The 27,953-nt window shown below is 38.0% G+C and overlaps 2 protein-coding genes and 1 long non-coding RNA gene across 3 annotated transcripts; all 3 read right to left on the reverse strand.

Annotated features, from left to right (window-relative positions):
• Window positions 1–8,852: 8,852 nt before the first annotated feature.
• Window positions 8,853–20,995, reverse strand: LOC142181593 (uncharacterized). The gene is made up of 2 exons (XR_012710266.1): window positions 17,938–20,995; window positions 8,853–17,722 (listed from the first exon to the last, which is right to left on the reverse strand). It is a non-coding gene; the product is annotated as an uncharacterized LOC142181593 (long non-coding RNA).
• Window positions 20,996–21,169: 174 nt separating this feature from the next.
• LOC107780571 (F-box protein At5g07610-like) lies at window positions 21,170–27,931 on the reverse strand. Its single transcript, XM_016601118.2, has one exon. The coding sequence runs from the start codon at window positions 23,748–23,750 to the stop codon at window positions 22,554–22,556; it is 1,197 nt and encodes a 398-aa protein (XP_016456604.1). The 5' UTR covers window positions 23,751–27,931; the 3' UTR covers window positions 21,170–22,553.
• Window positions 26,005–27,118, reverse strand: LOC107780573 (uncharacterized). Its single transcript, XM_016601119.2, has 2 exons — window positions 26,657–27,118; window positions 26,005–26,322 (listed from the first exon to the last, which is right to left on the reverse strand). Exons 1-2 carry the CDS (start codon window positions 27,116–27,118, stop codon window positions 26,005–26,007), a joined length of 780 nt encoding a protein of 259 aa, XP_016456605.2.
• Window positions 27,932–27,953: the final 22 nt, after the last annotated feature.

The following is a 27,953-nucleotide window of genomic DNA, read 5'->3' on the forward strand; positions in this document are numbered from 1 at the left end:
ATTGTTGCTCAACATGGTACATTTTGATATTATCTTGGGCATGGACTAGTTGTCTCCCCATTTTTCTATTCTTGATTGTCACGCCAAAATTGTAACGCTGGCTATGCCAGGTGTACCGCGTGTTGAGTGGGGGGGTACATTAGATCACACTCCCGGTAGAGTTATTTCTTTCCTTAAGGCTCAGTGAATGGTTGAGAAGGGGTGTGACACGTATTTTGCTTATGTGAGAGATACCAGAATTGATACCCCTTCAGTTAATTCAGTCCCAATAGTACGAGATTTTTCCGATGTGTTTCCAACTGATCTTCCAGGTCATGCCACCGGATAGAGATATTGATTTTGGCATTGATCTGTTGTTGGACACTCAGCCCATTTCTATTCCTCAATATCGTATGGATCCTCCTGAGTTGAAAGAGTTGAAGGATCAGTTACATGAATTGCTTAATAAGGATTTTATTTGGCCCAGTGTATCACCTTGGGGTACTTCTGTCTTGTTTGTAAAGAAAAAGGATGGCTTTATGCGTATGTGTATTGATTATCGCCAATTGAACAAGGTTACAGTGAAGAACCGTTATCCTTTGCCTCGCATTGATGATCTGTTTTACCAGCTTCAAGGTGCACGAGTGTTTTCTAAGATTGACTTGCACTCAGGTTACCATCAGTTGAAGATTCGGGAGCCAGATATTTGAAAACTACTTTCAGGACTCGGTATGGTCATTACGAGTTCCTTGTCATGTCATTTGGGCTGACCAATGCCCCAGCAGCCTTTATGCATTTGATGCACAGTGTTTTCCGATCGTATCTTGACTCGTTCATCATTGTCTTTATTGATTATATTCTAGTGTATTCCCGGAGATGGGAAGATCATGAGCAGCACATGAGGACTGTACTTTAGACTCTAAGGGAGAAGAAGTTATATGCTAAGTTCTCCAAATGTGAGTTTTGGCTGGATTCCGTGGCATTCTTAGGCCACGTTGTATCGAGTGAGGGTATTCAGGTGGATCCGAAGAAAGTAAAGGCCGTGTAGAGTTGGCCAAACCATCCTTAGCTACTGATATCCGCAGTTTCCTTGGCTTGGTGGGTTACTACCGTCATTTTTTTGAGGGGTTTTCATCGATTGCAGCCCCTATGACCAAACTGACCCAGAAGGGTGCTCCGTTCTAGTGTACGAAAGAGTGTTAGGCGAACTTTCAGAAGCTCAAGATAGATTTGACTACAGCCCCAATTTTGATACTGCCTACAAGTTCGGGGTCTTATACGGTCTATTGTGATGCCTCGAGGATTGGCCTTGGAACGGTTTTGATGTAGGACGGTAGGATGATTGCCTATGCTTCCAGACAGTTGAAGGTGCATGAGAAGAATTATCCTGTCCACGACCTTGAGTTAGTTGCCATTGTTCACGCCCTGAAGATCTAGCGTCATAATTTGTATGGTGTGCCTTGTGAGATTTATACTGATCATCGGAGCTTGCAGTACCTGTTCAAGGAAAAGGATCTAAATTTGCACCAGATGAGGTGGTTAGAGTTGCTGAAAGACTATGATATCACTATTTTGTATCACCCGGGCAAGGCCAACGTGGTGGCCGATGCCTTGAGTCACCAGGCAAAGAGTTTGGGGAGTTTGGCTTACTTAGCAGCATCGGAGAGGCCTATGGCGATGGATGTTCAGGCCTTAGCCAGCCAGTATGTGAGATTGGATCTTGCGGAGCTCAGTCGGGTTCTAGCTTGCGTGTTTTCTTGGTCTTCCTTATTTGATCGTATCAGGGAGCGTTAGTATGATGACCCTCATTTGCTTGTCCTCAAGGACAAGGTTCAGCACGGTGATGCCAAAGATGTGACTATTGGTGATGACGGGGTATTGAGGATGCAGGGTCGGATTTGTGTACCCAATGTTGATGGGCTTTGGGAGTTGATTCTGGAGGAGGCCCATAGTTTGCGGTATTGCATTCATCCGTGTGCTGTGAAGATGTATCAGGATTTGTGACAGCACTATTGGTGGAGGCGGATGAAGAAAGATATAGTTGGATTTGTAGCTCGGTGCCTCAACTGTCAGCAGGTGAAGTATGAGCACCAGAGAGCAGGTGGGTTGCTTCAGCAGATAGAGATTCTGGAGTGGAAGTGGGAGTGAATCACCATAGACTTTATAGTTGGGCTCCCATATACTTTGAGGAAGTTCGATGCTATTTGAGTGATTGTGGATCGGCTGACCAAGTGCGCTCACTTCATTCCTGTGTGTACTACTTATTCTTCGGAGCGGTTGGTGGAGATTTATATCTGGGAGATTGTTTGTCTTTATGGTATTCCAGTTTCCATCATTTCAAATAGAGGTACTCAGTTCACATCACAGTTCTGGATGGCCATTCAGCACGAGTTGGGTACTCAGGTAAAGTTGAGTACGGCATTTCACCCTCAGACAGATGGACAGTCCAAGCGCACTATTCCGATTCTTGAGCATATGCTCCGTGCATGTGTGATTGAGCGTGGAGGGTCTTGGGATGAGTTCTTTCCATTGGCGGAGTTTTCTTACAACAACAACTATCAGTCCAACATCTAGATGACACCGTATGAGGCTTTAAATGGTAGGCGATATCGATCCCCGGTAGGTTGGTTTGAGCTGGGTGAGGCCAAATTATTGGGCACAGACTTGGTTCAGGATGCTTTGGAGAAGGTTAAGGTGATTCAAGATAGACTCCGTACAGGCCAGTCCAGACAGAAGAGTTACGCAAACCAGAAGGTTCATGATGTTTCCTATATGGTTCGAGAGCGGCTTCTACTTTGGGTTTCGTCTATGAAGGGCATTACTACTGCTAATCCCTTTAATGCACTGGAATTAGAGGGCACTATTAATGCTAATCCTCCGAATGATGACCTAAAAATTTCCTCAAACAAACAAACTCTTACTCAAGCATATCTCACCCTCCCTATCTCCACGGCCCAATAACACTTGGTCCACTTTCCAGCACAACCTATCACCATGCATGCAATATTCCACGACCAACTCCCTCACATGCAAGACCTAACCCCTCTCTTACCCATTAGACGGTCAGCTTCATTTAATGATACCCAACAAAAGCCACAAACAACACACAAGCAAGACAAAAGGCATTATTCAATCACCACCTTCAAATTCTTCAAACCCTAGGCTAGTCTCCATGCAGGAACACAATCATGAGATATCCACTACCATATCTCATTCTTATTCAAATACACAACCTTCCACTTCATCAATCAAACCGCCTACATCCTTCATTCATATTCCTCCGGCTTTAGCTATACTATCATCTCCCACATCAGTCTTATCTCCTTTAAACACTGCCCCAGCTACTCCCACTAAAGTATACAATGATTGCCAACAACTTCAACTACCTAAGAATGTCACAACCTCACCCACACAGACAGAACATCCATCGTCTACTCCGTTCACAGAACCCACTCTCATTTCCTCCCTCCCACTTGATAATGGAGCCCAACACCATAATCTACACAGCTCAGTAACCACAAGCTCCATTAACTTTAGCATCTTGGCGAGAAACGGGCCTCCAGAACCATGCCCTAACCTTCACTATGGAGGTCAATCAGCAAGAGGTGACCATCCTCATAAACAACCCAAGAAATCTTGCGCAGATAATATCGGAGGGCATGCAACTAGGGACGGAGTTATTTGCACGATACCATTGGTCTATGATGCAAGCTCCACACCTCTCCCCATATCAACCTCTAAACCTTCCAATTCCGGTATGGGACCCTACTCATTTTTACCCACATATAATTCGTGTGCCTTTTTATCCACCCCCTACCCCATCAACTCCATGGATATAGCCATATGCAAATCCACAACCCCTTCTACCTCTCTTGGAACCTCCAATACCAGCCCCATCTCCAGTCAACTCACCCTCGCCCAGTCCCAATCACGAAGAACAAGACGACAATTTACAGGCGGAACTCGACGCAACAATCGTTTACAACAGGGAAACTCGTCCAATACATGCATGGCTCAATGGGATCAAAGTGTTTGTGCAAAAGGAAGAATACGAAAGAAAAATATTCGTAAGGTGTCCCCCAACCCTAAGGAGAGTCTCTTTTTGGCTAAGGCCCACCACCAATCCAGAGGTGGGAAAATATGCAATGCTATTACTGCCAACCTTTCTCCTACATCCGGGAGAGAGCAGGAGTAATTGGATGAATCAAAGCATAAGTCCTACGGTTGACCTAGAAGATACTCATATGAGTTTTATCATATGGAATTGTAGGGGAGAACTTTCCACTGAGTTTAGACGTAATTTTAGGTATCTACTTGACTATAATAGGCCAGCGTTAGTTGTCCTTTTGGAAACACACTGTAAAACACATCAAAGTGTGAAGGATGATTTTAATTTTGATGGTATGATTGAGGTGGCCACCACAGGCAATTCTGGAGGAATTGCTATTTTGTGGTTGGATAATGCATTAGATGTTCATCCAGTTGCCACCACTACACAAGAAATTCACTGACATGTCCAGGTAAAACCTTTACCTTTTAAATTTTTATTTACTGCTATCTATGCCAGTAATGAATTAGTTAATAGACAGTTGTTATGGGATAATCTCATGTCTGTACACGATAATTATCATGGACCTTGGTTAATTGGAGGTGACTTTAATGAAATCACTCATGCAACTTGGTGGACTTCCTTGATAATCTCATGTCTGATAAATTTGGTGGACTTCCTATAAATAACTCATGCTCAAATAAATTTTTAGACTGCCTTAATTATTGTCACATGACTGATTTAGGTTTTAAGGGTAGTCGATATACTTGGACTAATGGAAGACATAAGAAGTATACTATCCTTGAACATATTGATCGTATAGTTGCTAATTATGATTGGATTAATCAATACTCCAACGCTCTTGTTACACACCTTCCCCGTACACACTCGGATCATTGTCCCATTAAATTAGAACTTCATCATTGTCCATTACCTAGGACAAAATTATCTAGATTTGAAACTATTTGGACTAGTCATCCTGATTTTAATAATGTGGTTAAACAAGTTTGGCTGGATAATGTCACATTGCTTCATGCAATTGATAATTTCACAACAATAGTATAACAATGGAACAAATCTACCTTTGGTAACATTTTTAAGCAAAAAAAGAATATTCTTGCTAGATTAAATGGGATTCAGGCTTCTATCCACTATCCAACTAGTAAGTTCTTACAAAATTTGGAAAAAGACCTAATGTTGGATTTTAATAGAATTCTTAATTTAGAGGAAGAGTTTTGGAAACTAAAATCACGTATTGACTAGCTTAATAATGCGGATGCCAATAATAAATTTTTCCACCTCACTACTATTAATCGTAGAAGGCACAATAGAATCACAACTCTTCAAGACCAGGGGAAATTGGATAACACACCCTACAAAAATTCTTGATCATATTTCCCTTTATTATTAAAATCTATTTACCACGCAGAAAACTATCTCGATTTCAAAATCAATACTACTTCCTTCTAATATATTAACACGGGCTGACCATGATTCCTTAATACAACCTTTACAAAAATTTGAAATTCTGAATGTTATAAAGTCATTCAAGCCTATGAAAGCACCTGATCTTGATGGACTCCATCCCCTTTTTTACCAAAATTATTGGGACACTATTGGGGAATCTGTGATACAGTTCTGTCACAAGATGTTCACTAACTATAAAATTAACCCCAAAATAAATTCTACCTTCATCTGTCTTATTCCTAAAAATAATAATGCCTCCACAATTGCTCAATATAGACCTATTAATCATTGTAATACTATTTATAAAATAATCACAAAAATAATAGTTAATAGATTAAAGGCGATATTGGAACACATCATGCATCCTACACAATCTAGTTTTCAACAAAATAAAAGAGTTGCGGATAATGCTATCATAGTTCAAGAAGTTATCAATAAATTTCAAAAAATGAAAGGGAATAAACTTAGTATGCTTCTTAAGATTGATCTAGAAAAGGCGTTTGACAAATTAGAATGGTCTTTTATTCGTAATACTTTAGTTAGTTTAAATTTTCCAGCTAAGTTTATTAAGTTAATTATGTCTTGTATTACCACCACTACTACCTCTATATTAATCAATGGTAGTCCAACTGATGCCTTTCAGCCCACAAGGGGTATAAGATAGGGTGATCCTTTGTCACCTTATCTGTTTATCCTTGTCTTGAAATGTTGTCTAGAAAAATCAATAATGTTGTTGATTATCAGGCTTGGAAACCCATATCATTAGCAAAAACTGGGCCTTCGTTATCTCATTTATTCTTCGCAGACGTTATTACCCTCACCTTGCAAATTACAGCTAGTACATGTCAATCAATGGTTAGTACTATGACACAGTTTACTAATCAATCTGGCCAATCTATTAACTTTGAAAAATCAAAAATCTACTTCTCCAAAAATTGTCAACCCAATACTAGAAATATAATTTTGCAACTTTTTTATATGAAAGAGGGTCATAGTTTTGGAAAGTACTTGAGTTTCCCAATTTTACAACCAAGCCTGCAAAATTTGACAATCAATTCTTACTTAATAATTTCAAAACAAATTGGCAGGCTGGAAAACTAATTTTCTTTCTCGAGCGGGAAGACTAACATTAATAAAATCCACCCTTAACCATCTTCCAAATCACTTGATGTTATATATAAAACTGCCTAGTTATATTCTAAGCCACCTTAATAAATACCAAAGGAATTTCCTATGGGGCACAACTGTATAAAGGAAAAAATTACATCTCCTTAAGTGGTCCACAATCACGCAACCTTTGGAACTTGGGGGTATAGGTATACAATGTCTTGATACTAAAAATAAGTCACTTCATGCAAGTCTTGCATGGAGAATGTTCAATGATCCACAACAGTTATGGCACAAGTCCTTTTACACAATTATGTACGGCCAAAGCCACTACCAAGTTACAATAGCTCTACTATATGGCATAATACTATTAACGGCTGGAAATATTATAGATTAGGTTATAACTGGAACATTGCAACGGGACAACATGTTAAGTTTGGACTGACCCCTGGCTCAAGCATAATTTCATACTTAGAGACTACATTCATGGCCCTATGCCTCAATTTGAGGAAAATAAATTAGTACCTAATTATTATTTTAATAATAGATGGCACCTAGACAACATACCCTTTGAATTACCTTTGCATATAATTTCTTTTATTAATAATATTTATATGCCAATAGAATCCACTAACTATGACAAAATTTACTGGAACTTAACGGATAATGGAATTTTCTCAGTTAATTCTATGTACAAGTGTTTAACCACCATTAATACACCCACTGGTACATGTCTGCTTAACTCCTACAAGTGGATTTGGAAACTTCCCATTCCCCCTAAAATATCTTTTTTCATTTGGTTATTATGTCATAACAGACTCCCAACAGCTGTGTATCTCTCACAAGTAGGTATTACTAACTCAGCAACCTGTCCACAATGTCACCAACATAATGAAACAATTCCTCATTTATTTCAAACTTGTGCTAATACAATACTTCTTTGAAAATCTCTTAGAATATCACCTCCCACTAGCACATTAGTTGTTCCTCAAAATGAGCTTATGCCTTGGGTGTACCAACTTATACATACACCTTTGCCTTCTACACCATACAATATCCCTTCTACAATTATAATTCCTTTTGCATTATGGGAAATATGGCTTAAAAGGAATAAGTTTGTTTATGAATAAAAAGTAAATGACTTAAATATGCTTTCTTTGTTCGTAAAGGTAGCTGAATATTACTTTTTAACAAATCAATCTAGTAAGAAGAGATAAAGTCTCATATCTATATTAAATGGCATTCACCTGATCATATGTATTAAAATTAAATATTGATGGATCTTGCTGCCCGGCTCTATGCACTTATGGAATTGGTGGAGTTATCCGCAGCCACAAAAGCAATTGGATCATAGGCTTTGCAGGATCTGTCAAAGAAGGCACCTCTATACAAATAGAACTCCTTGCACTCCTCAAAGGTTTACAAATTGCTATCCAATAAAGGCTCTTACCAATCATCATTGAGACGGATGCACAAGCAATAATTGGTATGTTAAAGTCACCAGCAATGAGCTTTATTAATATTATTAATGATTGCAGGTACTCCGACAGTTGGATAGTCCATAAGTACAAGTTATCTACAGAGAGCAGAATTGTGTAGCAGATAAATTAGCTAAATATTGTGCAATGCATGTACAGGAGCAATATTTACTTTTTCGAACACCCCACCTTTTGTTATGTCTTGTTATGAACAAGATCACCAGGGCACACTCCACAGCAGGATGTCTCGGCAACTTATTAGGAATGTTACACAATCTCTATCTGGATCATATGTGTGAGCACGTGATTTTTGCCCTACATGAAGATAACTCCTTAAAGTAGACCAAAAATAATTTTTATTGATTTTTATGAATTTTTCTTTATTTAGTTGCATTTCATGCATTTTTAATATTTTAAAATCATAGAAAAAATCATAAAAATTGTCATTTTTACATATTTAACTTTTAGTCTTTAGAAATTAGTGTTTTACTTAGTTTTAAGTTAATTAGTTGTTTTAATAAATAAAGAATTTTAATCTCTACAAAAAATAGTTTAATTTAGGTTTTTAATTAATTAAAGAAAAGAAAAAGAAATAATAATAGAAGAAAATAGAAAAAAAATGTTTGGTCTTGTTTATCCAAAATTGGGCCAATCCTTAAGATGGACCACATTCAATTAACCCAAGTCCAACCCTTTAGTCCAAACCCATCACTCTAGCCTACCCAAACCCCTTACCCTTTAAAAAACCAAAATATAGGAGACCTAAAGGGAAGAACAAGATCAGATCCCTACCCCTAAGAAACCCAGCAAACGGCGCATCTCAGAGAAGCTCTCATTTTCCTTCTTCACTATCATCTTCAACCTTGAAGACTTAGCCACTGCTCCCCACTTTTCCACCATTTTCGTTTCTTCTCAAGCAAATAAAAGAGCCAGCTTCTTCAGTTTCTTTTCTTTACTTCAATGATCAGAAAATACAAGAAAAGATACAGAAAGAATACATAGCATAAAAGCTAAAAAATGAGATGAAATGAAAAGCAAGAGATCCTAGTTCCGACGAATTTTGGTGTAATTTGAATTTTTCGGCGAGGTCCAAGTCCGTGGAAGGTCGTACTCTGAGCTTTCCCGGGCTGATTCATTATTGTCTGCTTCATTGCTAAGCCCCAACTTTCCTTTGCCTTTACTTGACTGCTTTAGATCAAATGTTGCAATCTAGGTACGTTTATGTATTTCTGCCAACCTCTAAAGAATCATGAATAAAAATCCTACTTGTTCATTTTCTGATTCTATTCAAGATCATAAATGTAGCATGTGTAATTGTTAAATTGGTTTGAGGTTTTGTTTTTGCTAAGCTGTGAAATTACCAATATGTTAAGTTAGATACTCGAGTTGTTAAATGTTAATGGATAATTCGGTGATTTACTGTTGATGATTATTTAATTTATGAGATTATTGATTCATGCTTGAAATGCATCTTTAATTTCTTTTTTTGTGCTTTAATTTTATATTTAAAATACCTACGTTTTTTTTATTGTTTGAATGGAGTTCCTTTGTCGAATTTGCTAATGGTTAGATCATAAGTGACTTAGAAACAAAAAAAAATATATTAATGATCATTATTAGTTGTTTAGTATTTCTCTTCTAAAAAAATTGAATAAATACTGAATATTTATTTGATTTTAGGCATTATGCAATGGCAGATAATTGAAACGATTTTAGGATCAGTTGTAGTCAATGTGGGACTATTTGTCTTCTATTTCCTTGCAATGACTTCAAATTTAGAAAAATAATTAATTCATGAACATCCGTAGATTGCTTTAATTGAGTACAAATCTTTTAAAATAAATTGGGACGTGCCATGCCAAATAAAATTCCAAAACCCATGGCCCTCACTTAATTAAATTTAACCCTTTAGAAATCGAGGTGTGCCATTAGTTGAATTTTTCATGGCCCTAGCAAACTTGAAAGTGCGTAGTTGCTTTAGGCGCGCTATTAAATTAATTTACTTAAACTCGGGTATGCACTTCATGTGACCCAAATCCAAATCTCAACAACGTTAAATAAAAATATGTCAAGGACCGCAGGTGTATTTCATGTGGTGTGGTTCAAGGCGTGTTTTAAATAATGTTGAATCTTCCTAAAAATAATTTAAAAGAGGTTAATAATTTACAATTATACCATAGGTTAAAACATGTATTAAACTCAGATAATAGGCTAATTATAATAGTTTAAGCGATTGTGCTAGAACCACGGAATCCAGGGGTACCTTACACCTTCCCTCGGTTAACAGAATTCCTTATTCAGAATTTCTGGTTCGCAGACTTCAAAAGGAAAGTCGAGTTTTCCTCGATTTGGGATTAAAAATAAACTGGTGACTTGGGACACCAATTAAAATATTCCAAGCGGCGACTCTGATAAATAAATAATCTCATTTCGAATAATGTCACTTAAAATGGAAAAATTCCCTGTAATACCTTCGGGTGTGTAAAAAGAAGGTGTGACAGCTCTGGCGACTCCGCTGGGGATCCGAACCCAGAACTCCGGTACAGGGTTCAAGAATTCGAGCTTAGTATAGTTGTTATGATTGGTTTTATTTATTATCTGATTTTTGTACATGTTGGAGCCTATATGCTAAATGCCGCTTTTACCGCTTTGATATTCTGTCAACTGTATATTAACTGCTACGAAACTCTTCTTCTCTCTAAGTCTTCTAAATCATCTGGGGAGTGTGCACTTCGTGTGACTTCTCTTCTGTCTAGAGTCTTATCCAATTTTAGAACGAGGTTCAGACAAGTTGTAAAGCCGGTGAAGCTTCTGTATTCCCAGTACGCTGCCCCCCCTCGGCTCGAGCTGTCCGCTCGGGTAAGCCAGGTCTAGAACAATAAACTCAGGTTTTTAAACCTAGTATAACAAGCCTCATGTCGGATCCCTAGTAGGAACGTTTGTTTGCATCACGTGCATTTGACCTTGGAGACTCAACACAGGGGTTGGGTCTGTCTAGGACAGGTGTACCCAAATGAAAAAGACTATCCTTATGCATCTTACGTGCTACTTGCGCATCTGCTTGTTTCGGCTTGCATGTTGACCTGCTTCTACAATAGGGAAAGAAAAATAAAAAGAAAAAAAGAAAAAAAAAAGAGAAAATCAAAAAAAAAAGTGAGGTAGGTATTTAGAAAATCCTGAAAATCTGCCGAAATTCTGAAAAAAGAAAAGTCATTTCAAAATGAGCCAAAATTTTCAAGTGCCATGTTTCCCTTGTTCCGTCAAATCTGACCAAACTACGCTGGTCTGATTCTCACCGGATGTGAGATACGTAGGCAAACCTCATCGTTTCCGACCCCAATTTTCAAAAAATCCAAAAAAAAAATCATTAGTTCCTTCTTTAGAAATTTTTCCTTAGAAAATTCAAATAAAAAAAAGAAGAAGTTTTTAAAAAATCTCAAAAAAAAGTAGTATCCTTCTTTCTGAAGTTTTTCATACGGAAAAAGAAATAAAACGAAAATCAATAAAAATCAAAATCCAAAATACAGGTTTCCTTCATTTCGAAGTATTTTTCCCAAAAATTCAAAAAAAATCAAAAAGAAAATACTTTTTAGATGTCTTTCTTTTGTAAATGTCCATAAAAAAAATTGAAAAAAAATTAATTCCAAAAATATTTTTGCCTTTCTTTAGAAGTGCTTTTGTAAATAAATAAAAAAAAATCAGAAATCCAAAACATTTTCTTAAAAGTCTCTCTTTCGAAAATTAAGAGGCAACATCCAAAATCCAAAAATATTTTTCTTTCTTCTTTAGAAAAAGAGAAAACAAATGAAAATTCAAATAAAAATATTTTCTTTTTACTTTTAAAATTTCCAAAGTTCAAATCAAAAGCAAATGAATTTTTTAGAAGTCTTTCTTTCAAAAACAAAACAAAAATCAAATTTCAAAAGCAAAAAAAAATCAAAAATATTTCCTTTTTTCTTTTAAAGCATTTCTTTCAAAAATTCTAACCAAAAGAAATAGTTTATTTACTCCTTTTTCGATCTTCCCGAACTACGCAAGATCTGATTCATGCGGGGTAATGATACGTAGGCAATCCTCATCGGATTCGATCATAGCTATAAAATAAATTGAGTGAAAAAATAAACTGAAAAAAAAAAGAGAAAGAAAATTGAGTGAAAAAGAGAAAAAGAAAAAATAGTGAAAAGAGAAAAAGAAAAAAAAAGTGACAAAAAATAAAAGAGTGAAAAAAAAAGAAAAAAAAGAGTGCCATAAAATAAAGGAGCGGCAAAAACAAGAGTGATTAATGAGAGGCGGAAATGAAGAAAAGAGGAACAGAGTGAAAAGGGCTAGTTAAGGCCGGGATGAAACATGCAACCGTTCAAACACACGGTAAAAGCGTTTAACTATTAGGTGCATTGCATCCCAACGTGCGATTTTCTATATGTTAAATGTTTCAAAACTAACAAGGTTGTTGGATATGCAAGCATTTAACCAGGTTTTGGTGGTTGGTTTTGTTGTTAGTCTAGTCTCCCCTCCTTCACAAAGGCACATATGGCCTCCGCAAGCAATCTACCAATCATCGGTCCTGAGGATAGCCCAGCATCGGCTATTCTACAGCTAGAATCAGCAGTTGCTGAAGAGAACAAGATGTTGTGTCTTCACATATTGGAAATGTGGGAAGCCTGGTCTAATGGTAGGGAACCTCCAAGTGCAATCCCTGGGTTCCCTGAATTGATCCCCAGGTCAGGTGAGGTTACCAATGCCCTTGTGCCCAACCCGCTCGTCCCATGCGGGCACCCTCCAATGCCTTCCGATGATCCTGGCATGCCTTATGTGGTTCGCCCCCAGGCACCGGCTTCAAAGGCACCGCCTCCAATGTTCATCTTTCAGGGTCCACAGCTTCAGTCAGAAATAGCATATGTGACCCCATACTCTTTCACTCAACCTCTGCAATATGACCTCTCGGCGGAGCAAGAAAAGGTTGTTGAAAATCCCGAGCAAGAAGAAATGGCTCAGAAGATGAAGAGCCTAGAACAAAGCCTGAAAAACATGCAAGGTCTGAGTGGCCAAAAGAGTGTGTCATACTCTGACCTCTATATGTTTCCCCATGTCCACGTGCCAGTTGGCTTCAAGATGCCAAAGTTTGAAAGTACGATGGGCACGGAGACCCGGTCGCTCATCTGAAACGATACTGTAACCAGTTGAGGGTTTTTAGTGGGAAAGAGGATCTGCTAATGGCCTATTTCGGGGAAAGCCTCACCGGATTCGCTTCTGAGTGGTATACAGATCAAGAAACTACTCAGTGTCATGTGTGGGACGATATGGCCAGAGATTTTGTTCGCCAGTTCCAGTATAATGTGTACATCGCTCCCAACAGAAACACTTTGTCAAATTTGAAAAAGAATATCACGGAAAGCTTCTGTGAATATGCTGTCAAATGGCGTGAGCAAGCTGCGAGGGTAAAGCCTTTGATGGACGAAGTTGAAATGGTCACGGTCTTTCTGCAGGCCCAAGAGGCTGACTACTTTCAGAACATGATGGCCGCTATGGGTAGGCCGTTCACTGAGGCTATCAAAATTGGGGAAATGGTTGAAAACGGTTTTAAAATGGGCCGAATCTTGAGTCATGCTGCCTTTAAGGCCACATCACAGGCTGCTCAGAATGGTTTGTTGGAGGGTTTGATGAACAAAAATGGGTTCGAAGAGGGAGCCATGATGGTGTCAAGCTCGAGGGGTGCGCGCAGGTCATTCAGCCAATCATATGTGCCTTCTGTCATCCCACCACATTATTATCCCCTTCAAGATGATGCTTATGCTGTGGCACCGCCTCCCTATGAGGTGATGGGTGTGCAATCTTACACGCATCCACAAGATTATACACAAAATCGAGCTCCAACTCCCATAAATGCCCATCCTTACCAAGCTCCATATAATCCCCAACCAGATCTTCCCCAGTACAATCCTCGCCCAAGAGACCCTTTTAGAAAGAATCAGTTCACCCCTATTGGTGAATCGTATTCAAGCTTGTTCCAAAAGTTAATCAGGCTAAATCTATTGCAGCTAGTGGCCCCGAACCGGCTGAACCCTTAGTCCCCTCGCACCGAGCTGATGCTATATGTGAATACCACTCTAGAGCAGTGGAACACAGTACAGAGGACTGTTGGACCCTCAAAAGGGTAGTTGAGGGTTTGATTGAAGTTGAAAGAATTATTTTTCGGGAAGAAGAAGCTCCTGATGTGATAAACAATCTGTGGCCTGCCTACAACATCGGGCCAATAGTCGGAATGATTTGTGAAGCTGAGGAATTTGATTCGACATTGAAGGCCATTGCAGCCATTGCCGAGACAGGAGAAAAGCCAGAAAATGATCACCAAACATGATAGTTCCCCATTAGACGGGAGTCTCGGTAGCCAGTCTTGCTATCCTTTCTGCGTCCGGATTATCTCAGGGTGTGATCCGGACGTTTTACTTTATTGTCTTACTTTCTGCCCTTCTATCTTCAAAAATTAAAAAAAAAACAAAAATCAAATGAAATTAATATTTCATTGTCTAGGAATGTCTCTTATCTTAATCTTGTCATTTTTCTTTCTTATTCTTTTTTTAGTTTTGTTAAATGCAGATTTCAAAGATATGACATGCTTGCGGACTTCATGCCCAGATCCTGAAAGCTGTCAAACCTCGAAATAATGAATCAAGGATTAGATCGCAATGAAGATAAAGTTTAAGGAAATAAAACAAAGAGTTGGAACATCTGAAGGAAAATTGGTTCTAGATTGGAAAGGTCCATCCATTGCAACAAGAGTACTGCCAAAAGAGTGTGTTGTACTTGGGACACGTCAAAGGAAATGTCCCTGAAACAACTATCAATGCAAATGCAGTCAAAAGGTATTCTGTTTGATCCTTCATATAGCATTAATATTCTCCGATTGGGATGAAGAAGGCTTTTATTCTCACTACCCAAACACTATCAACCCTTTGCAAACCCTTTGAGTCGGCTACCGTTCTTTGACTACCCTCATTGGAACCTAAAAGTTTCATTGAAAAAAAAAGAAAAAAAAAAGAAAAAAAAAGAAGAGCAAAAAGAAAGAATTGGAAAAATGGAAAATGAAATAGAAGGAAAAGAAAAAAAAGGAAGAAAAGACAGATAAAATGAAATGAAAAAATGAAAAGGAAAGGAAAAAGAAAGAGAAAACAAAATAGAAAAAAAAACAAAAGAAAATCCAAAAACAAAAGTTTCCTGAACTACGTTCGACTTGATTCCGAAAGGATACGTAGGCAGCATCTTTCTGGGGTTCAGTCACACCAAAATAAAAATTCAAAGTCCCCCAAAAAGTGAAACTGGGGCAGAAGTTATAATGGTTCGGCAATGATCCCGCCCAAAACGTTCCAAAGTTGTAATTCAATCAAAATTATTTTTACCCCAAACCTTGTTCAAGTCCTTCTGATCAATCGGCAAAGAGGTTCAAAATGGGAGGATGGAGTTATTTGGATCTGATACAACAAAATAAGAGGAATAAATGAGAGAGACTTATTGGTGAAAACTCACACGGGCACCGTAAGGCGATGGTAAGCAGAGAAAATCAAAATGAGAGAGTCTTGTTAGTGAAAACCCACACGGGCACTATAAGGTGCTGGTGAGAAGAGAAATGAGATAGGTTAGCTAGTGAAAACCTGCAAAGGGCCCCACTGATCGAAAAGAAGATCCTTACAGCCATCAGCATCGACAAAATCCTGGCAAGGTTTCTCGAATTTTGAGGCAAAGTTGTGATGAATTTCTGAGAGTCGGATGGTTTACACAGATTTGGCATCCAGTCCAAAAGACATGTCATGTTCATTGAAGTCCGCATGTACTCCAGATAAGTCCTTCTTTCCTTTCCCCGAAAGGGATACCTCTTCTCTAAATTCGTTTATCAATTCCTTTGTCTGTTTTCTCTGATTCCCTTTCGGTCTAACACTGTTCTGAAACTAAGACAAAGAAAGGATGGCAAGGCTGATTTACAAGGCTTTCATTTGATACAAGTTAATGTCCAAAAGGCACCCAGCCTCGTCAGGGGCATCAAGTCGACCTCGACTGGCCATGACGGCCGATGCTCCGAAACTGAAAACTCTTGGAAGGAGAAAATCAAATCGAAGTGCCCGTAAAGGCAAATGGAGTTGAAAACATTGAGTCCTACGTGGCCAACCATCTCGGCAAAAGTTTGAAAAGCCAAGGTACCAAAATGATCTGAAATTAACGTTGGAAGAAAGAAGCCAAAATGAAAGGCCTATGAAGGCGAAATAAAGTTGGAAAGGTTGAGTTCCACCGACCAACCGTTAAGGCGAAATCTGGAAAAATAACCCAGAGGTTCTCAGGGCCTGGAATGAAATGGGTCCCCAGGAAACAAGCAGTTGCAATTGAGATCTTCATCAAAGAAGCTAGGCCGAGATCAAGTGATTAAGACAATCAAGGCCACAAAACCAACCACCGTTTCAAACTAACAATTGTTCTTTGTTTGATAATTTGAAACAGGTGCAATCCAAAGCAACCGTTCAAGAAGCAGGTGCAACCAGAAAAAAAAAGAAGTGTGCAAGTGTTAGAAACAACTTTTTAATCCATATAAAGGGAAGTCCACTCCAATTTTTCTTTCCCGCATTTACTCATTTCAAAAAAAGGAGAAAATCCAAACAAAATGATAGCTTAGATTCCCAACCTCAATCTGTTACTCTTTTGCCAACATTAGGGCTCCAATCCCTGAGTTGAGCCTTTTTAGATATAGGGCCTCCATTCCCTAATTACCTTTTTGCCAAAATTAGGGCTCCAATCCATGAGTTGAGCCTTTTAGACATAAGGCCTCCATTCCCTAGTCGCCATTTTACCAACATTAGGGCTCCAATCCCTGAGTTGAGCTTTTTAGACATAGGGCCTCCATTCCCTAGTCGCCTTTTTGCCAACATTAGGGCTCCAATCCCTGAGTTGAGCCTTTTTAGACAAAGGGACTCCATTCCCTAGTTGCCGTTTTGCCAACAATAGGGCTCCAATCCCTGAATTGAGCCTTTTTAGACATAGGGCCTCCATTCCCTAGTTTCCTTTTTGCCAACATTAGGGCTCCAATCCCTGAGTTGAGCTTTTTTGACATAGGGTCTCCATTCCCTACTCGCCTTTTGCCAATATTAGGGCTCCAATCCCTGAGATGAGCTTTTTAGACATAGGGCCTCCAATTCCTAAGTTGAGCCTTTTTAGACATAGGGACTCCATTCCCTAGTCGCCTTCTTGCCAACATTAGGGCTTCATTCCCTGAGTTAAGCTTTTTAGACATAGGGCCTCCATTCCCTAGTCGCATTTTTCCAATATTAGGGCTCCAATCCCTGAGTTGAGCTTTTTAGACATAGGGCCTCCATTCCCTAGTCGCCTTTTTGCCAACATTAGGGCTCCAATCCCTGAGTCGAGCCTTTTTAGACATAGGACCTCCATTCCCTAGTCGCCTTCTTGCCAGCATTAGGGCTCCAATCCCTGAGTTGAGCTTTTTAGACATAGAGCCTTCATTCCTTAGTCGCCTTTTTGCCAACATTAAGGCTTCAATCCCTGAGTTGAGCCTTTTTAGACATAGGGGCTCCATTCCCTAGTCGCTTTTTTTTTGCCAACATTAGGGCTCTAATCCCTGAGTTGAGCCTTTTAGACATAGGGCCTCCATTCCCTAGTCGCCTTTTGCCAACATTAAGGCTCCAATCCCTGAGTTGAGCTTTTTAGACATAGGGCCTCCATTCCCTAGTCGCCTTTTGCCAATATTAGGGCTCCAATCCCTGAGTTGAGCTTTTTAGACATAGGGCCTCCATTCTCTAGTCGCCTTTTTGCCAACATTAGGGCTCCAATCCCTGAGTCGAGCCTTTTTATACATAGGACCTCCATTCCCTAGTCGCCTTCTTGCCAACATTAGGGCTCCAATCCCTGAGTTGAGCTTTTTAGACATAGAGCCTCCATTCCTTAGTCGCCTTTTTGCCAACATTAGGGCTTCAATCCCTGAGTTGAGCCTTTTTAGACATAGGGCCTCCATTCCCTAGTCACCTTTTCTGCCAACATTAGGGCTCCAATCCCTGAGTTGAGCCTTTTAGACATAGGGCCTCCATTCCCTAGTCGCCTTTTGCCAACATTAAGGCTCCAATCCCTGAGTTGATCCTTTTTAGACATAGGGCCTCCATTCCCTAGTCGCCTTTTGCCAACATTAGGGCTCCAATCCCTGAGTTGAGACTTTTTATACATAGGGTCTCCATTCCCTAGTCGCCTTTTTTGCCAACATTAGGGCTCCTATCCCTGAGTTGAGTCTTTTTACACATAGGGCCTCCATTCCTAGTCGCCTTTTTTGCCAACATTGGAGCTCCAATCCCTGAGTTGAGCCTTTTTAGACATAGGGCCTCCATTCCTTAGTCGTTTTTTGACAACATTAGGGCTCCAATCCCTGAGTTGAGCCTTTTTATACATAGGGCCTCCATTCCCTAGTCACCTTTTGCCAACATTAGGGCTTCAATCCCTGAGTTGAGCCTTTTTAGACATCGGGCCTCCATTCCCTAGTCGCCTTTTGCCAACATTAGGGCTCCAATCCCTGAGTTGAGCTTTTTAGACATGGGGTCTCCATTCCCTAGTTGCCTTTTTTCCAACATTAGGTCTCCAATCCATGAGTTGAGCCTTTTTAGACATAGGGCCTCCATTCCCTAGTCTCTTTTTGACAACATTAGGGCTCCAATCCCTGAGTTGAGTCTTTTAGACATAGGGCCTCCATTCCCTAGTAACCTTTTCGCCAATATTAGGGCTCCAATCCCTGAGTTGAGCCTTTTTAGACATAAGGCCTCCATTCCCTAGTCGCCTTTTCGCCAACATTAGGGCTCCAATCTCTAAGTTGACATTTTAGATATAGGGCTCCATCCCCTGATTTTTTCCTTTCTGGATAGATGCAATTCTTATTTCATTTGCTTTAAAAAAAACAAAACAAAAAAAACAAAAAAAAAGAAAGAAAAAAAAGAGAGGAATAGTTCAGACTTTTGTCACAAATAACTCACGAAATTTTCCTAGTGAAAACTGGGGCAGAAAAATTTCGTTTGTTTGTTTGTTTTGGCATCTGAGCAGGTCTGACCTCGAGGCACAGGGTTCGAGATGACCGAAAGAACGAGTCTCAATCCAGAATAAAGAAAAGAAGAAAAAGAACAAAAAAGTGAATTTAAAAGGTTGAAGCCGAGAAAGATGTGGACTTCTCAAGATATGATTGAAGTCACAAGCTTCGCATGTCCCCTCTTGACCCAAAGCTGAAGAAAGAACCAACACCTACAGCTAACGAGCATCAAGATTCAGATCGGAGTCCACATCAAGAACCAGCTAAGACTCAAGATCAAGCTTCAAGAGATTTATAGATAGGAATCTTGTAACTCGTAGTTGATAGACTTAGCTAGTTTAGCTTTTTACTTTCCCTTTTGGTGTAATAAGGAGCTCAGCAAGCAGAAACAGCAGCAACAACAGTGAAATAACAGCTTCTCGGTAGTCCCAGCTACCAAAACTTCCAGAACTACACTGACCTGATTCCTTTATAGCCAAGGATATTTAGGCAACCTCGGAAGCAAGGTTCGGTCAGATTTTTCCAAAAAATGCTTCTCATGGAGTTTTCCAAATGGGCAAAAATTGCTCATAATTGCTCATTTTATCTTTGCTCGAAAACCCTTCGTGTTCCCTAGCAAAGAGGGGCAGCTGTGAGCACGTGATTTTTGCCCTACATGAAGATAACTCCTAAAAGTAGACCAAAAATAATTTTTATTGATTTTTATGAATTTTTCTTTATTTAGTTGCATTTCATGCATTTTTAATATTTTAAAATCATAGAAAAAATCATAAAAATTGTCATTTTTACATATTTAACTTTTAGTCTTTAGAAATTAGTGTTTTACTTAGTTTTAAGTTAATTAGTTGTTTTAATAAATAAAGAATTTTAATCTCTACAAAAGTAGTTTAATTTAGATTTTTAATTAATTAATTAAAGAAAAGAAAAAGAAATAATAATAGAAGAAAATAGAAAAAAAAAAGATGTTTGGTCTTGTTTATTTAAAATTGGGCCAATCCTTAAGATGGACCCCATTCAATTAACCCAAGTCCAACCCTTTAGCCCAAGCCCATCACTCTAGCCTACCCAAAGCCCTTACCCTTTAAAAAACCTAGATATATGAGACCTAAAGGGAAGAACAAGATCAGATCCCTACCCTTGAGAAACCCAGCAAACGGCGCATCTCAGAGAAGCTCCCATTTTCCTTCTTCACTATCATCTTCATCCTCGAAGACTCAGCCACTGCTCCCCACTTTTCCACCATTTTTGTTTCTTCTCAAGCAAAAAAAAGAGCCAGCTTCTTCAGTTTCTTTTCTTTACTTCAAAGATCAGAAAACACAAAAAAAAGATAGAGAAAGAATACATAGCATAAAGGCTAAAAAACGAGATGAAATGAAAAGCAAGAGATTTGAGTTCCGACGAGTTTTGGTGTAATTTGAATTTTCCGGCGAGTTCCGAGTCCATGGAAGGTCGTACTCTGAGCTTTCCCAGGCTGATTCGTTGCTGTCTGCTTCATTGCTAAGCCCCAGCTTTCCTTCGCCTTTACTTGACTGCTTTAGATCAAATGTTGCAATCTAGGTACGTTTATGTATTTCTGCCAACCTCTAAAGAATCATGAATAAAAATCCTACTTGTTCATTTTCTGATTCTATTCAAGATCATAAATGTAGCATGTGTAATTGTTAAATTGGTTTGAGGTTTCGTTTTTGCTAAGCTCTGAAATTACCAATATGTTAAGTTAGATACTCGAGTTGTTAAATGTTAATGGATAATTCGATGATTTACTGTTGATGATTATTTAATTTATGAGATTATTGATTCATGCTTGAAATGCATCTTTAACTTCTTTTTTTGTGCTTTAATTTTATATTTAAAATACCTACGTTTTTTTATTTATTGTTTGAATGGAGTTCCTTTGTCGAATTTGCTAATGGTTAGATCATAAGTGACTTAGAAACAACCTTTGTCGAATTTGCTCATGGTTAGATCATACGTGACTTAGAAACAAAAAAATATATATTAATGATCATCATTAGTTATTTAGCATTTCTCTTCTAAAAAGATTGACTAAATACTGAATATTTATTTGATTTTAGGCATTATGCAATGGCAGATAATTGAAACGATTTTAGGATCAGTTGTAGTCAATGTGGGACTATTTGTCTTCTATTTCCTTGCAATGACTTCAAATTTAGGAAAATAATTAATTCATGAACATCCGTAGATTGCTTTAATTGAGTACAAATCTTTTAAAATAAATTGGGACGTGCCATGGCAAATAAAATCCCAAAACTCATGGCCCTCACTTAATCAATTTTAACCCTTTAGAAATCGAGGTGTGCCATTAGTTGAATTTTTCATGGCCCTCGCAAATTTGAAAGTGCGTAGTTGATTTAGGCGCGCTATTAAATTAATTTCCTTAAACTCGGGTGTGCATTTCATGTGACCCAAATTCAAATCTCAACAACGTTAAATAAAAATGTGTCGAGGACCGCGGGTGCATTTCATGTGGCGTGGTTCAAGGCGTGTTTTTAATAACGTTGAATCTTCCTAAAATTAATTTAAAAGCGGTTAATAATTTAAAATTATACCATATGTTAAAACATGTATTAAAATCAAATAATAGGCCAATTATAATAGTTTAAGCGACCGTGCTAGAACCACGGAATCCGGGGGTGCCTAATACCTTCCCTCGGGTTAACAGAATTCCTTATTCAGAATTTCTGGTTCGCAGACTTCAAAAGGAAAGTCGAGTTTTCCTCGATTTGGGATTAAAAATAAACTGGTGACTTGGGACACCAATTAAAATATTCCAAGTGGCGACTCTGATAAATAAATAATCCTATTTCGAATAATGTCACTTAAATTGAAAAAACTCCTTGTAATACCGTCGGGTGTGTAAAAAAAAGGTGTGACAATATGGTTTAGCTAGTGTGTGTAATAGTACAACTCCCTTAGTAGCTTCTACTTCCAGTACTAGTGTTGTTTCCCAAGTAGTGGGAAACAAACAATCTAGCTCTATCTTTGTACAACGGATGCCGTATATGCATCCAAGACTCTAAACTTACGTAAATAGTTGTTATGTTATAATATTGCCTATCTTTCCGACCAAAAAAAAAGTACTGAAGTACTGTATCAACGATTGGGTCACAATTAGTTTTCACAATGGTTGCGGCACTTCGACATTATCTTACATTTATTCAGACCAATTGTAATAGCAGCAAATTAAGAAAACAGAGCCAAGAGGGGTTCCCTTTACTAGTAAATAGTACTTCATGGTTTCATTCTTCTACAAAATTTGGAGCAAAAATTCAGTTTTAATCATTCAACAGAAATGAGATCGTTGTACCTATTAGAAATGCAAGTACACAAAGGAAGAAGTAGCAGATTTCATGCTAACACCCAAACTGTAACTATTTGAAGAAAAACAACACTGTCAAACAGGAGACAGAGTTTGAACATACTGATAAGCACTAAGGCAATTACAACATACATCTCTCACAATATCACTCGGCAATTCCAAGTCAAGAATGATTTTAATCTTCCTCCGTGCAAAATTATAGGAAATGACTTTGCCAAAAATGGCTATCAGTACTACAGTATCCTTTTCCTTGTCTCCCTTGACCAAAGCAATTACAGAGAACTTGCGCTCTGTTCGATCATATTTGTGTGCCTCTGTCCCTTCCTTCGTAACTGCACGATATGCTGCTTTCGCAAGACTATAGGAAGCAAGGTAATACTTGTGCGGAATCCATTTTAAAGTAGCTTGATCCAGCTCATGCAAACTAAAATTCTCCTCACTTTTCATAACTGAATAGATAGTGTCATGCCATTGCCAGAGGGAGCCAATTTCCCATGAATGTTCCCTATCAAACACATAAACAAATGGCAATCTCATTAGCATCACCTTCTCCTCATTCGTATCGAACCGGATGTATTGTTCATGGCAAGCCCAATGAACAACACCATTTGAGAAGATTCCCGCAGCCATGTCTGGGCACATGTTCACTTTAAAAGAATTGCTAGATTTCCAGATATCCATCTCAGATAAATATATATATATCAAAAAATAGTAACTTCCAGTTGGTTCAGGTGATTCTTTCTTAATCCTCTTGAAACAAACAACTCTATAATTAGGCGATCGAGAAGGATCAAAAGCAAGTGTAAATGGACTTATCCAAGAGAATTCACCGTCAAACTTAGCGGATGGAAGAAACTTGAATTTCCCTGTTGTGGGGTTACAAACACAGAGGGTTCCACAGTTCAAATGACATAGTAAGAGGCCACTGCATGACTGTAAAATATTACAATTTTGGCCTAAAAACGAAAGGGAAGGCAAAGAAGGTTTACTTCTTTTTCTAGATAAAGAAAAAGAAAGGAATTGATTATAAAAGGAGTTATAGATGAAGAAACCAGAAGGGGAAAGAAAATTGGGGTTCTTTTTAATACTATATATGGTATGAGAGTGACAAAAGTATGGATCGGAGATAAGAGAAGACCATTGTTTGCTTACCCTACGGAATATGATTAGAGACTTCACAGGCAAACGGAGAAGAATTATGGTTAACACACTTTCATTGGTGCCGCTGATCCTTGCTGGCATGTCATTGGGTAAACTTCTTGACTTCTTCATCGCTCTGTTTTGCAAGGAAGAAAGAAGAATAAGTTGACTGAGGAAGTAAACAATGACAACCTTATTATATATACATGTGGTATAATAAAGAATAAATAACTTTTAACCAAAAAAAAAGAATAAATAACTTACTATAAAATGGGTCAATTTAATAAAGCATCCAACTTATTATTATTCAAACATCCACCTAATTTAACAAATCTCACAAATAACCCCCATTTGCTGATAAAGATTTAAGAGCATTAAATATCAATTTTTTTTTGACTAAAATGCCCTCCATTCCATTTTTATTTGATCTATGATTTTTAAATACGTATGAAAGTAACAAAAGTTGGACATTATATATGTTTCTGCAATGAAATAATAAAGTAACAGGAAGATTTTCGCTATTTTTAAAATTAAATGGGAGGTTTATTTTGTTTCGCTAAATCAAAAATGAGATTTATATCACTCACTATATATGTTTTGAAAGGATATGTTTCGAAACTAATCGGCACGTCTACGGATAACATCATTTTTGAAACTTAATATTGACTTTTGAATATTTTAAACAAAACTCTAACAAGAAATAAGTAAGTTATTTAATTAAAATATGACATATTCTTTTGATAAAATAACACCGACTTTATCATATTTTATTGTAGTTTAACAAGAAATCAAGATTAAGTGACACACAATGGGTGTGTAAAATATGGAGAAATTACAAAAATGGGTGAAAATAGTTAATTTGATGCTAAAACGTATTTACCGGTATTGAAAAAAATATTGAGATGCTTACTACACAGTTGTTTAGTGTGGTAGAACCCAATTACGGCAATAAATATGAAGAGAATGTCCTTCACTCGAAACGAATTTTATGTTTGTACTTTTTGGTCGCATTATAATTGTAGATTTTGTTTTTGTATCTCTAATTTTTCAAATCTAAAGTTAAGAAAGAACTTTGTCAGGCATCATAACACCTTATTTTTTTTTTATTTTTTTTTTGGTGAAAGAACGATTTTTATTCATCGCCAAACAAAAACATATACATCGGCTATAGCCAAAGAGCAGAAAATAACAGCACCTATAAGACATCTCCTACAAAATTAAAGCTCTACTGCTTATTTACATGTCTATGTTGTTCTAGTGATAAAAAATTTCTCAGCCATATCCTATCATCCTCTTTCTTCCTTCGATCCAGACAGTCTCTCATCCGATGTATGCATTTTTCCTTCACTTGCTTGTATAAGCTCTGTGGCCTTGGGACTTTGTTTTTCCACAATGCTTCATTCCTTCCCTTCCATATGCCATATATCAGTGCAGACATGATGTCAAGGACAAAGTTTTTCCTTAGACGCCCTTTTACATTTCTTGTGATTCTTTTGCAAAGATCTTCCGGCTCCATGTTCTGCACTCATATCCTCAGCCATCGTAGTATCTCAATAATATATGCTTTAGAGAAAAGGCACTCAAAAAACAAATGAGATATAGTCTTTGTTGCTTGACCACATATCACACATAGGCTGTCTGAGTCCTATTCGTGCAAGCCAGTCTTTTGTTTGTAGCTTACCATGCATGGTTAGCCAACATATGCTTGGGTATATTTAAGCTATTCCACACCCAAGTTTGATGTTGCCTTAGTACCTGGCTTCCACTTAGCCATTTATATCCATTTCTTATTGTGTATTTTCCACCTTGAGAGATCTTGTGGTTATTCACATACCCCCTTGCCATTTTGTATTTGATATGGCATATCTTCTTCCAATACCAACTGTTGTCCTGAGGTACTTCGTAGTCCCACCAATCTTCTTCTTTTATATATAGGTGATTAACCCACATTACCCATAGATTATCTTCTTTCTGAGCTATATTCATACATATTTCCCTATGGCAGCATCATTCCAGCTCACACATTCTGTAACTCCTAGTCCTCCTTTCTTCTTTGGTCTAACACATCAAGTCCCAGGCTATCAATGGTACCCTGTTTGTGTTCACCTTCACATCTCAGAGGTAATCCCTATATATAGAAGTTATTCTTTTCAAGACTGCTCTAGGTAGCATAAAGATAGATGCCCAATACACAAGTGCCTGCATTGAAACTGAATTTATCAACTGCACTCTTCCAGTATATGATAGGGTTGCCGATCCCCATCCTCTAATTTTAGCAGTCAGTTTGTCCACCAACATTTCACAATCTACAGCTGATATCTTTCTTGATGTAATGGGGACTCCAAGGTACCTGAATGGGAGTTTGCCTTTTTGATATCTAGTGATCTCACATAACTCTTCCACGTGTTGCATATTTATGTTCACTGAAATTGTTTGATTTCCCTGCATTGGTGGTGAGTCCTGATGCCTGTGAAAATGTCTTCAAACCTCTGAGAATTAATATCATTGAATGGTAATCTCCTTTGCAAAATAGAAGAACAACATTTGCAAAACAGAGATGATTCAGCTTGATGACACAGCATTTTGTGTGAAATTCAAACCCCTCTTGTTGTGTAACCAGCTTGAATATTCTTGTTAGATATTCCATGCATATTAGAAACAGCAAAGGTGATACACGATCCCCTTGTCGAAGCCCCTTTTTTCCCTATAATCTTTTCATACATTCCACCATTGATTGTAACTATATACTGGGGGGTTGATATGCAAGCCATTATCCATTTGATGAACCTTGTTGGGAAGTTCAAAGCATGTAACATTTCCTCTACGAAAGCCCATTTCACATAGTAATATGCTTTTCTAAGATCAATTTTTATCAAGCAACTCTTTGTCGTACTCTTCCTATTGTATAACCTCACTAAATCCTGGCAGATTAGTATGTTTTGCACAATAGTTCTACTTGCTACAAATGCACTTTGATTCTTCGATATTATACAAGGCAATATTTGCTCGAGTCTGTTACACAACATTTTTTATATCACTTTATACACTGTGTTGCAGCACGCAATTGGACGATAATCTCCCACTTTGTCTGCATATTTTGTTTTTGGAATGACTGTTGTCACTTTGTTATTCAGTGCCTTCAACATCTTCCCTGTAACAAAGAATTCTAATACTCCCGCCGTTAGATTTTTCCCTACAGTGTTCCAGTAGTCTTTGAAGAAACTGTTCCCATATCTATCTGGCCCTTGTGCTTTTTCTCCATCAATGCCCCACGGAGCTTGCTTTACCTCTACACTTGTGAAATCAGCTTCAAACATTATCCTCTGTTCTTTATTCACAATAGGTCCTGCTCTAATTATGTTGCTGCATACATGTTTCCTGCTATCTTTTTTCGTCCCCAACAATTTTGTATAAAACTCCACAAAAGCCCTTGCAATTCCATCGATATTGTTTATTGTTTGACCGCCTTCTTCCCTTAATAGAGAATATTCTGTTTTCATTCCTTCTTGCTTTCATGAAGCTGTGAAACATTCTTGGGTTTTGATCACCTTGAGTCGGCCATTGTACCTTTCCTTTCTATCTAAGGAATAATTGATTTGCTATCTTCAGCCTACTATAGGCCTTTGATAGCTCTTGTTCCTCTCCAATGAGTGTTCTAATCATAGGATCAATTTGGATATTTTTCCGGCATTACAACAGTTTTTCTTTAGCTTGCTCTATACTGAATATTATTTTATTAAAAGAAGATATGTTTAACTCCTTTAAAAATCTTTTCAGTCTATTAAGTTTCCCCACCAATTAGTACAACTTTGTTCATGTACTCCTCATTTTCCAGCTTCTCTTAACTTTGTTTTGAAAATCTTGTGTTGTATCCACATATTAAAGTATTTGAATGGTCTGCTTATGTTTGTAACCCCATCATCCCATTGTCCCACTGCAGGACAATTATCATATAATCCTTCATTCATGAAAATTTACTTCTAAGGCTGGTGGATCAGTCATCCAAACCGTATTGACCATTACCCTATTAATTCTACTCATGACTTTGTCTTCTCCACTTTGCTTATTATTCCAAGTGTAGAAAGCTCTAGTGGACCTCAGCTCTTGAAAACAACAAGCTTCCATACATTGTCTGAAGTCTCTCATTTCTGCTAATGTAACATGGCTTCCCACTCTTTCCTCTCTGTTCAGAACACTATTGAAATCACCCATGACTGCCCGTGGACCAGGTATTTGACTACATAGGTCCTCCAGATCTTTCCACAATCCCCTTCTCAATGCCATATCATTGTAAGCATATACCATTGTTACATGGAATTTCTTATAGTATTGCTT

The sequence above is a fragment of the Nicotiana tabacum genome, chromosome 6, assembly GCF_000715075.1.
Source record: "Nicotiana tabacum cultivar K326 chromosome 6, ASM71507v2, whole genome shotgun sequence".
In the NCBI taxonomy this organism is placed as follows: domain Eukaryota; kingdom Viridiplantae; phylum Streptophyta; class Magnoliopsida; order Solanales; family Solanaceae; genus Nicotiana; species Nicotiana tabacum.

Bases quoted from the DNA above. Each gene is read 5' to 3' on its own strand.
- LOC107780571 (XM_016601118.2), bottom strand. From the start codon at position 23,750: ATGAAGAAGTCAAGAAGTTTACCCAATGACATGCCAGCAAGGATCAGC.
- LOC107780573 (XM_016601119.2), bottom strand. From the start codon at position 27,118: ATGAAAACAGAATATTCTCTATTAAGGGAAGAAGGCGGTCAAACAATA. The intron at 26,323-26,656 runs GTGATATAAAAA...AAAAGATTATAG, and splicing joins GCTGCAACACAGTGTATAAA to GGAAAAAAGGGGCTTCGACA.